This window comes from Peromyscus californicus, unplaced genomic scaffold (assembly GCF_007827085.1).
Source record: "Peromyscus californicus insignis strain IS unplaced genomic scaffold, ASM782708v3 Scaffold_10__1_contigs__length_136768540, whole genome shotgun sequence".
In the NCBI taxonomy this organism is placed as follows: Eukaryota; Metazoa; Chordata; class Mammalia; order Rodentia; family Cricetidae; genus Peromyscus; species Peromyscus californicus.
The window spans coordinates 25,771,054-25,783,476 of NW_026294391.1; the positions used below are offsets into that span (position 1 = coordinate 25,771,054).

At 41.3% G+C, this 12,423-nt stretch overlaps 1 protein-coding gene across 3 annotated transcripts in view; it reads right to left on the reverse strand.

Moving 5' to 3' along the window:
• The window catches only part of Pir (pirin), a 96,247-nt gene that overhangs the window by 17,870 nt on the left and 65,954 nt on the right, over positions 1-12,423 (reverse strand). For all 3 annotated transcript variants that reach the window (XM_052717632.1, XM_052717552.1, XM_052717467.1), the window contains one exon: positions 7,539-7,583. In XM_052717632.1, coding sequence (XP_052573592.1) covers positions 7,539-7,583 — 45 coding nt within the window. The remainder of the gene's footprint in view (positions 1-7,538; positions 7,584-12,423) is intronic.

Genomic DNA, 12,423 nt, shown 5'->3' on the forward strand with positions numbered 1-12,423 from the left:
CACACAAGGCAAGGAATAGCAAAGACTTCAAGCTAAAACTTAAAACTTCCTAAGGAAGTGATTAGCTAAATAAAACAATAACTTGATGAATTATCATAGAAACACAATCACAATTTGCAAATTCGGGCATATTAGTTAGCATTAAACGGCTATGTTTTCTAGAGAAGTCATCTTTCAGCCTTTATTTTGCAGATAGGGGATGTATTCTACAGGGAGTCTATGGCTTACATCGTTGCTGACAATCATGAAACAGGATTCTGAAAGAACAAGAGTTCTTATCCTGGAGTAGTGTTCTACAGAAGTCCACAGCTAGAACTGAGAGTGGCCTTGGATGGGAGACAAATTACATATGCAGTTTCTTCGACAGCTAACTGAAATGGAGCTTTTCTTAAGTCACAAAAGTAGCCAACAAACCACAGCAGTATTCGCTCTATTGATAGCTCTGTCTCCAAGAGAAGTTGCAGGTATTTGTATACTGTGTTATGGTGCAGTGCATATCTCCAAATACAGTTTATGCTAGTTGTCACATACAATGAAGAGCAGGCCTGCTATTAAATCACAGCATTTCAAACGCCACTAGAGAGTCATAGATGTCATTGTGTCGTAAACTGGTTCTTCAACACTTTAATAATGTCACTGAATTTAAAAACATTGTCTGGGGGGTGCTTAGCAGATGTTAAAAAAAATTCACAGCAGAAAAAAATTTAAAATGTGTTTAATCACTGGCTTTGGAGGACAATGGTAGCCAGAGAATAAGCCCAATTTTGGTGTATCACAGTTTCCCTGGTGAAAATACTTTGCCAATTCCAAAGATTCAACACGAGCTCAGGCACAATCAGCTTCTGCACGTTAGCAAGAGCCACCCCCAATATAATGTCCATTCATCAAAGGTACATGTCAGCAAATGTCATGGAGTGAATAACAGAACTTCGTTGACTTTCCACTTACACAGAAATTTGGCAAGAAAAGTCTGGGAGTCCAAAAGGAATATCATTTAGAGCTGGGTAATATTTTAAACTCTGACAGGGAATGACATTTTATTAGGTGTGCTTTACTGACATTCTCTGCAGACAATGAACCATTTTTCTATCTTCAACTAATTCATATGTAACAGCCAGTACCCACGTGATCCGCTCCTGGACCCTGATTTTGTTATGTAGTGTATTTTGTGATATTGTTTTAATAGAGTGAGCTGACAAGAGGCAGCACTCAAAAATACTGCTGAATTGGTATTTCTCTGCACCCTATATCAGCGTTGACCGGCCTGTGAAGAAATCTTAATTTAGAAACAGAGTTAAGCATGTCCAAAGGCCTCTAATCCTGACTTGATGTTGGGTGCTGATGCTGCCCAGGCTCCCTACTGATGTAGAAGTGAAATCATGGTGTCTATACAGAAGGGGCCATTGGAAATGTTCTACCCTAAGGAACACTTTCCTCATTGACACCAGAGTCGTTTCCAGGCTGATCATTTTCAGTCTACCATGAGTTTCCAGCCTCCTACTCAAAGTCTTCAAAACAGTGCCACAGAAATCGGGCCAGCTGCATCTTCCTTTTCTGATCATTTCTGTGATATGTCACCCATCTGGTTATCTCCTGAGCCTCAATAAGTCCCCCCAAAACACAGCCTATTGTTTCTGACTACTTGTAATTATAAAATGAGCCAGATCAGATAATAAAATACTTTCCATTGGCAATCTTTGCCAAGAATGTTAAATTGAATAATGCAGTTAAGGAAAATTTAACCAAAAATGTAATTGTAGGGTAGGTTTTTTTTTGGCCTAAACAATCATAAAAGGGCAAAATATTTAAAAAATATTTTAATGTTGGGGTCCAGCTCCAGAGTGTGAGCTTCCTCTTTTCATTTTCTTTTCTTTATGAGAACTAGTGTCAGACACTGTCCCACAAATTCTATGGGACATCACAGATTCTAACATCATCAAATATATATGTATAGCAGAAGCTCTTCTGACACAACAGAGACTACTAATTAAAACACAAACTGCTTCCAGCACCATATTTTAAAGTGTAAATGTACAGTAATTTACACACTTTGATAAATACAGTTGAGGTGTTTGATCGCTAGACTGAAGCATTGTCTTTCATTTTAGTTATTTCTTTAGCATGTGTTTCTGTGTGTATACAGGTGTGTGTGTGTGTGTGTGTGTGTGTGTGTGTGTGTGTGTGTGTGTGTGGTAGTCTGGCTAGAGGTGGACATTGGGTATTTTCCTCAATTGCTCTCCACCTTGTCCTTTGAGACAGGGTCTCTCACTGAATCTGGATCTCACTGATTGGTTAGACTGGTTGGCTAACAAGCCGCAGGGATCCTCCCGTCTTCCCCAACATAGCACTAATTTTACAGGTGCCCACTACTGCCACACTCAGCTTTCTTTTTTTATGTGTGCTAAGGATCTGAACTCAGATCATCATTCTTATTTTTTATTTATATAAGAGATTTTCTAGTCAGTTTACATATCTGCCACAGATTCCCCTGTCCTCCCTCCTCCCACCCCCTCAGCCTTCCCCCCCAATCCACCCCCCATTCCCACCTCCTCCAAGGCAAGGCTTCCCATGGGGAGTCAGTCCAGCCTAGTAGATTCAGTTGAGGCAGGTCCAGTCCCCTCCTCCCTGCACCAAGGCTGAGCAAAGTGTCCCTGCATAGGCCCCAGGTTCCAAAAAGCCAGCTCATGTAGCAAGGACAGGTCCCAGTCCCACTGCCTGGAGGCCTCCCAAACAGTTCAAGCTAATCAACTGTCTCACTTATCCAGAGGGCCTGATCCAGTTCCATGGGGGCTCCTCAGCTATTGGTTCACAGTTCATGCGTTTCCGCTAGTTTGGCTATTTGTCCCCAGATCATCATTCTTGAACAGTAAGCACTTTGCCTACTGATTCATCTCTTCTACCTCCTGTCTTTTTTTTAAATGACTACCCATAAGGCACTACCTAAATCCTTCTAGATTATTAGTTTCACTAATCTTTTACTGTTCTCTGTCATATTTTCTCCAGCAATTTAATTTTACAAATAATTTTACTTAGTCTTAGATTTTTAATTTATTCTATTAATTTACATATTATCTATTATTCTCTACATTATTCTCTTGAGACAGGGTCTCTCCCTGAGTCTGGAGGTAGGCTGATGGCCAACAAGCCCCCACTGATCCTTTCTGCTCCTCTACCTAACACTGGGGTCACAGGCACATATACCCATGTTTGGCTTTTTGTGTGGGTTCTGAGGATTTGAAATGGGAATACTTGGCCTATGCCTTGGGATGCCCAGCCCCATCCACACCACTAATCACTGAGGATGGTGATGAAGAAGAAGAAGCCAGAGGCTGAGAATCTCAAGAGCTCACTGACGAGCCAGCGTAGCTGAAACTGTGAAGTTCAGGTTCAATGAGAAACTCTGTCATAAAAAATAAAGTGGGTGTGGGAGGGTAACTGAGGAGGCAACTTGATGCTGACCTCCATGTGAACCTACACACATGTACACACATCCACACTAACAAATACTTACACCACTTGTAGCATACTGCACACACAATACAACATACACATTTTTAGAGATCTTATCATACTGGGTTGCATAAGGCCATTCCAAGCAAGTATATAATGTACTTAGAATATATTTCCCTCATAACTCCATACTCTAACCCTTCTCTTCCAACCCCCTTGCTTTGTTCCCAAATTAATAGCACCCTTAAAGTTTTATTTTATGCAGTCTTCCAGGATTACTTTTGCTATCCAAACTGTGGCCTATTCTAGCCCAACACACTACCTACATATGTCGATGTTTCATTAACTGAACAACGATGTTTGACATTGTGTAAAAGAGAATGACTATCAGTTCCTGCCATCTGGGGGTGGGTGAGGGGTGCCATTCGTGTTTATAGGCAAGATAAAAATGAGGTACTAATATTGGGAAGCATTTTCTGGCTTCTCTTTCTAAACTTGTGAGAACATTTTTAACAGCTATTTCTGTTGGGTCATTTTTTTCCCTGTGGTGATGTGTTGCTGCCCTTTTGTTTTTCTCATTAGCAACACCACGAAGGGGTAGAGAGGAGCACAGCCAGGAGACTGGATTCAAATGATGTCATTTGGCCTCTTGCTCATCGGTTGAAGCAGAGTCCTAAGAGGCCGGTTTGGGGAGCTGGATTCTGTCCATGGTCCAGTTTACTTTGGACACACATAACTTCACTTAGAGGCTAGAGACCATAACTCCATCTTCTGCCAGATGTTTTGTACACATGGCCCATGGTCATGGGTGTGTGGGGGGAATAAGCCAGGGAGAAGAAATGACTCAGGACAATGTGACCTCATGTCCAGAAGAAACAAGTGGAAGTGCAGGTCCTTCTTAGCCTGGAATTTCTCAGCTCTTTATTTATTGACTCCTGAGACTACAGGTCTGTCTGGTTAAAAGAGGCTGTAATTACTGGTTAAAAGAGGCTTGGCAGATTATTTGTTGATCTTTCTACCATTCATCCTCTCTTTAATGCCATATAAGACAAAATCATGTGTGGACTTTTGCAGAGTCAAGACGCTAAGAACGATCTTCACCTTAAGAAAAAAACTGCAAAGAATTAAAAATAGTCATTCAGGATACATGAAAAATACATGAAGTTCACAAAAACTTGGATTACAATATGTACCCCATTTATTTATGCACTGTCCACGGCTGTTTTTATACTACATGGGCAGGGCATAGTAGTCCCAGAGATAAAAATATTTGCTCTCTGGCCCTTTTCATAAAGTTTGGTCCCCATTACCTTTTCTTATTCTACATAAACATTCCTAGAATCCTCAACACCTTAAAATTAATGCCCTTTCTTTATTATATTCCATTTGTGCAAATTACTTTTTATCTTAAAATCATGTCAAGGTGAGACCTCCAAAACAGATTTTTTTCTATTTTTATAAAGTGCTATATGATTCTCAGACTATCAAAATGTTCATGTGCCTCATTCCTCCCAGGTGGTTAGTACACTTCATTGTGTACACTCAGGAGCTTACTGTACATCTGCTGGAGGTTTTTGTTTGTTTGCTTGTTTTTTTACAACTTGAATCTTTACTCTCTCGAATGATAAAAGAAGTGAATTTTGTTTGGGGCTTATAATTAAAATGCTATTTATGAAACAGGAACCAAGCCCAATCACGCCACATTAGGAATAAATTCTAATTACTGTTATTTCCAGAAGTGTCAAGCGATTGAAAACCATATTTTTGGAGAGTACAAAGAATGGTTTCAATAAATTACCCTGGATATGGCACCACAGCCTGTGCAGATGTCATTAGCAAGCCATCTGTCTCTCCCTTGAGAAGATATTGTCCAATGAAGATGTTCACTACAAATGGAGAATGCATTGCCCAAGGAGGAAGTTCTCTGCTGGCATCGCACACAGGAGTGTGGTAGAGAGCAGGTCTCAGAAATGGGGAATCTTGGCCTCCATCACTGTGGACGGAGATGAGGAGGGGGAAGCCAGTGACTGGTTCTCTTACTGTAGCTTCTTTCTGAAGCACAGTTCCAATGAATATTCTTGTGTAAGGAGCTGATTCAGGAGATGATGCACCAGGGAACAGCAGTCCGGATATGAGTAGAATTATTCAGGAAAAGGACGTGCAGTAGTTACCTTTCTACTGCTGTGACTAAGGCAACTTATAAAAGAAGTTGTTTGATGGGGCTTATGGTTTCAGAGGGTCAGAGTCCATGATGGTGGAGCAAAGGCATGGTGGTAAGAACAGCTGAGAGTTCACATCATGATCCACAAGCAGAAGGTAGAGAAGGTATACTGGGAATGGCATGAGTCTTTTGAACCTCAAAGCTCACCGCCCCGCCCCCCCCCAGTGACACATCTCCTCCAACAAAAGCCATGACTCCTAAATCCTCCTGAACAGTTCCACCAATTGGGGACCAAGTATTCAAACATAGGAGCCTGTGGGGGCCATTCTCATTCAAACCACTATAGCAAGGAAGGACAGGTATCTGATCATACACTCCCACTGTGAAAAGACTTGAAACAGAACTGCAATGGGAAACTCAGGCATGGGCTCTGAGATAGCCTACCTGAGGGGTCAGCAAACTTCCAGAATGTTAATTCTCCAGAGCTTTTGTCCTTCCTGATTGGGGCAGAGCAGTCTTTCCAAGTTTCAGAAAAGATGGCATAGATAATGGCGGTTGGAAGTCAGTCAACAGGTTCTGAGGAAGCAAGGCCTTGTGGGATTTTGGTGGGGCATTCACAGCACATACTATCACCCAGTCATTTGCTGCCATCCCCACAAAGAGCTCTTTCCTGCTTCCAGGAAGATGGGAATTGTTGGGGTGGACACAAGCAGAGGCAACCTGCTCTGCATGTCCTTCTCCTATCATCTGGGTTCTGCCTCTTCTGCTACCATATTGGCTAGGTTTGAAAACACAAGCTGGCTTGAACTCTACATTGTAACTGAACATTCTACTTAGGACATGGAGACTGGGATTGAGAAACAATTGTGTATTAGTTACTTTTCTATTGCTGTGATTTGAAAAAAAAAACATGACAAGAGAAACTAATAGAAGGAAGTGTTTATTTTGCTTATGGTTCCTTAGGGATAAGACAAAAAAAATTAAGTGGAAAATGCTGAAGGACCACTGAACTCGATGTTGTATTTACATATATCTGTATAAAATAATGATTATAAATGTTTGTTTAAAAAGGTGAAGTGCAAATGTGCATTTAACAAGAAGCTGTAGATTTTCAACACTGCACCCAAACTCCTTTGTTACAAATATTTATGTTTCATAAAAAAGAAAAAGACTCTGTCCTGGTAGGAGAATACTGCAGCAGGCAAAGCAAGGTGACTGAGCCTGGAAGGTGAGAGCATGTAACTTGAACAGTGAGCAGGAAGCACAATGTAAGAACTAGCAATGGCAGGAATCTTTAAACTCTCAAAGCCTACTGCCGGTGACACACTTCCTCCGCAAGGCCACACCTCCTAGACATCCACAAATAGCACCACCAACTGGGGACCCAGAATTCAAATGACAGCTTATGGGGGCTGTTCTCTTTCGCACCATCATAACTCAGTTCTTGTCTTGGGTGTACAGATGTGAAAACTTGGCATAAATAACTTCTTTTAGATATCCCACTGCTCATGTATAAATGAGAGTTGGTTTGTTCTCAAATATGCATTTCTCAACAAGCAACAACACATAACCCTTGGAAGGAAAAGAAATTGGGAGATACCTGGAATATCTAACCTGTTTTCTTCTACCTCCAGAGGGTTAGTCAGACTGCTGCTCTCACTGGAGCTCAATCTCTTTCTGCGCATGGAAACTGCTAACCCCTCAGATTTAACACACATAATCATGTCTGTGCCTTTCACCTGGGTCTTTTGTTCATGTTGACCTCTGTCACTGAACATTCCGGAAGCTGTAACGCATGCTGCTCCAGATTGGTGTGGGAAGGAAGGAGGCACAGTACTCAATTACATACAATAGAATCCACAGATTATCCTCTTGGTAGTTTGAATTAAACTGCAATTGAACCCCAAGTGGCCTACCCTTTACTCACCAATATATACATCTCCAGAGATGGTGTAAATGAAGCTTGTCCACCCTGGAAAAGGACCAGAGACATTACGATATTAATATGCATAATATCAATTTATACATATTTATTGTGTACGCATTTTGATTATATTATATATGATATAAATATAGATAACAATAACAAAAGAAAAGTTGAGGATGAAATATTTTATTTTCTTTTAGATATATATTTTAAGATTTTAGTTCTGTGAGCTATTTTTAACCTATTACATATTTGCATATTTCTCCTCTCTCTCACACACATGCACACAAGCATGCACAAACAAACATACTTCTATACCTAAAGGACTTAGAGTCCTTGTTATTTAAGGGACACCCAAAGTAGGCACTCTACAGTTCACTTTGGCAATATATCTATTTGCCAAAATTTGTATTAACAAATTATTTTATTTTCATTTGTGTGTATGAGGTGGGTACCCACAAAGGTCAGAGGAGGACATCAGATCTCCTGGAGCTGGAGTTACAGGCATTTGTGAACTGGATGCTGGAACCCGAACTATAGTCCTCCAATACAGCAATAAGCACTCTGAACCTCTGAGCCACCTGCCAGCCCACAGATTGTTTCTTATAACTCTGTTACCATGCTATATGCTATAGCATTCCAGTCTTGCTTCATGTTCAATTTGCTGTGCTTCCAAGTAGGCCAAAGTGTGAATAATGATACCAAGGGCCATTTTTGTATTTAGTTGAGTTCTAGTTCCCAGTGAACACATTCCTTACATTTCTTTTTCTATCCTAAAAGAGTGCACACATGAGTAACAGGTGCCACATCCTGGAGGGCTCTAGAGATTGACCTAACTGGGGTATCAACAGAATGAACACACACACACACACACACACACACACACACACACACACACACACACACGAGTGGGGAGGGACACAGAGAAGCTGCATACTATATATACAGTTGCGTGTGTGTTATGTGTTATATATAGTTGAATAGGGAAGCATTGCTATTGCATACAGCTGAACAAGGAGCCAGAAGTTATGACATATAGCTGGACAAGGAGGCAGCATTGACTAATCTCAGGAGGAGCAGTCCTGTAGGGAAGCAGTCTTCAGGTTGAAAACAACCCAAGGGGAGATGGAAGCTATGCCGGACATTTTCTGCACAAACTCTTAACATGTGCACTTGAAACAGAGAAAAGTTTTGCCATCTCTCTGAGCCTCACCCAAGGAAGGCTCTGCCACTCCCATGCTGAGGCACTGGAGTCCTTGACATGGCTGTGCTCATGTCAACAACACACATGTACTCAGGACTTCACTCACTCCCTACATATGAGGAATCTAAAATCTTTAGTGATTGACAGGTTTCAGATGGCCTGTGAGCTCCCCGGAACTGTCCATACAAGTTTCAAAGAAAAGGATACTGTGACCTGTAGAGCTAACAGCAGAGAATCAGTAAGAGCCCATCCTCCACATGCTCAGCAGGAGCAACTAGTTTCCATAGATATTTATGCATTGTACCCACGGCTCAGAAGAGATGCTGTGTTCCCACTGAGAGAAATGGAGCCAGAAATGGCAAAGTCAGAATAGATGAGACTATCACTCCATATTCATTCCATGGAAAGATTAAGAAATGGCATTCATGAGTGGATGGTGCGCATCAGGCTGGAGTTCGTTGGGGAGTTGGCAATATGGTGATGTAAAGTGAAACAGGGAACAGGGAGGGCAAATAGCCCCCAAGGGTGTGGTTATGATGGTAAATGGGCTGAAACACAATAGTGGCACAAAAGGGAAATGAACTGGCAAACTTCAATATAAACTGAGTCACTAAGAGAATTTGAATGATGGCCAAATAAACATAGTCGGGCCAGGAAAGACCTTTTCCTTCTCCTATGCCAGTTTTAGGTTGTTATAAATTTCTGTGTGCACATACACGTGGAAGCCAGAGGTCAACTTCGGTGTCCTTCCTCAGGAGCCATCCACCGTGTTGAGACTGGGTCTCTCTCTGGGACCCAGGGCTCCCAGATAAGACGTGGGTGGCTTGCCAGCAAGTCGCTGGGATCTGTGTGCCTGTCTCCCCAGTGCTAGCATTTCAAACACATGCCACTACTTCTGGCTTTTCCTGAGATTGTATGAGAATGACTCTAAGCCATCTGAAAGGAATGCTGTCGCGTTTCCTCCTCCATTTAGTCCCCCACCAGCAACTGAACCTCTGTCACTGGTCCATGTTGTGGGCGCAGAAATAAACATCAAGAGAGTCCAGCCACTGGTACTCAAGTGGGACACTGTGAAGGTGGAAGGTCCCTCGTAGATGTTGAAAACACATGCCGATAATCTATAGCCCCATTCTTGTGTGCACAGCCTGGCTCTGCAAGGACCCTTGTTTCTCTCTTAATGGATGACCAGCTTTCCTATTCCTATTTAGCCTAATTTAGAATTCTACTCTACAACTAAATCTCTTTCCTTTCAGCACAAACAAGTTTAGATTTGAAAATGGTTAACATTTCTTTTTCTAAGTGCAGATGGCTTTACTTCTTTTATCTTGAGAAAAAATTAACATGTTCTTTTAAGAATATCAAAGCATGGGCCATCTAAACTATAAATTTTTCTGTAATTCTCAGAACTACCCGATCCATCATAAATGGTGAGCAATTTGGTTTATGTACTTTGGGGACTTTTTCCTTTTATGTACTATATATTATTTGCTTCAAAAGTAGAAGAAACTCAATGTTGTCTTTTAAGTATCTTTCCATGTCAAAACACATCCTTAGGAAAGAGTGCAGAGCGTTCCATTGTCATGAATGTGTTTCCGTTCATATAATCAATCCTCCCTTCACAGTTTCAAGGCAGCTAAAAGGTAAGTATTTCTATACCTGCCAAAAACCTCATCATTCTCAGTTGCTCAGCTGAGGTTCTTATTTTGGATCTTTTAAATTATCCCCATCTCATTTCTCCTTCACTTGCCGATTTACTCTCCAAACAGACACCTAGGCCACAGTAATCATTCAGGTCTGTTTTCTTTCCTTTGAAAATCTTTTGTTACAATGCATGCCTCCTCAGAACTTCCTGTAACTCCAGCTGCAGGGGATCTGAACTCTCTTCTGTGCTCCACAAGCACACGCACACACTGCTCATTCACACACAGAGACACATAATTTAAAAAGATAAATCAGCATTCAGAGACTGTGTATGTGTAAAGGAGAGACTGAATATCAAATCAGCTTTTATGTTTGTTTATTCATGCACTGATCATACTCTGCTAAGTTTATAGAAGTCAAACAAATTTGGGGAAATTATTTGACATTAAAACGTACAGGACCTAAAAAAAAAAAAAGAAAAAAGAAAATCTTTTTTTGACAAAACCCAGAAGGACAATGTGTGCTTCGAGGAGCCACCAAGTGAGTGTTCTACATGCATTCCTCTGTCTTTGCTCCTTGTTAAAGTAGTCTATTAGGACACACAGTGTAACACAGCTCAGCATAACACCGTTCATGTAACCGGGTGGAAAGCACAGAGCAGTAGAGCTAGTGGAACGGGGGCAATGGAGTAATCCCTCTCCTATCTTCTTTGTAGCAAGAGAGCCACGTACACATGCTATCAAGCTTTGTTTCATTTCTAAGGAGCACTGTTTCTCAGGGAAATAAATGTCAAATAACATAAATGAATGTATTCTATGTGTTTAAGAAGAAACACATTTTGTTCAAATTACTCCTTGCTAAAAGCCAGATTGCATTAGCCAAGGGCTCTCCCCTGTGCGATTCAGGTCCTTCTTCTTTCCTTCAACTCTCCTCTCACTTTTATGTCCTGCACTAGGAACTGATGCCACCCTCAAGTTTTTGTCATTCTACCAGAGGTCACATAGCCTACATTTTCCTTGTGTCCACAAACATGGTGGCCACCCTACCGTCTCTTTGCAGCTGGGAAGATCTTCCTTTCCCTTGAGAAATAACAAATAAAATGTGTTGAGATGAAGATCATGTTTTTCTTCTAGTCCCCTAGGACAGTTAAGTCAGCCACACATACTAGTCCGTCAGCCAAACACAAAACAAATGTACAGCGTGGCTTTTAAATATGTAAATCATTTTCTGTGGCATTTGCTCTATTTCCAGGGAGGTTCCCGATTCTTAAAAACATCCCTAGTGAGAGATTTCCTCAGCCTACATTCCTTGACTTAAGCCAGACCATTTTTCTCCTGTCTTCATTAGGAGTTCATAATTCCAGTGAATTTACAGCTACTCGTATGCACATATGTGGCAGAAGAAGTAGAAAAACACGGCCTGCTGACACACCAAATTCCTAACCAAGTCAGATAAGTAGAGGAGAGGAGAGAGGACAATGAGGCTAAGAAGAAAATAACCATCCCCCAACTTAGGCTTACACTGTTTGCCAGACCCCAAAGCAGCCATGATCCTAAGAGCCTGCATCGGAAGTCTCTACATTCAACTTCCTCAGGCCACTCCATCGCTGTGGACCTGACATTTGGCCTCTGTGACAGGAGGCAGAACTGTCTGGTCCTCTCCTGCCCCTCTTCTTTAAAACAAACTATTTTTCAATTTTTGATTTGAAATAATTTCGGACTTGTGGAAAATCCCAAAGATACTACAGAGAATTACTATATAGTCTCCCAAAGCCAGCACATTATCCCACATGCCTGATCATTTTTCTGCCGTAATATAGGCCATTCCTTACACACACACACACACACACACACACACACACACACACACACACACACACACTGAACAACTAGCACTTAGATATTTTAAACAAGCTTTAGCTCATTTTCCTTCTCATCCCTTTCCTTTCTCTTTTCCTCAAGATCTATGTAAGTCAGCACTTCTGGTTTTTGTTTTTTTGGTTTTTTTTTTTTTTTTGGTTTTTCGAGACAGGGTTTCTCT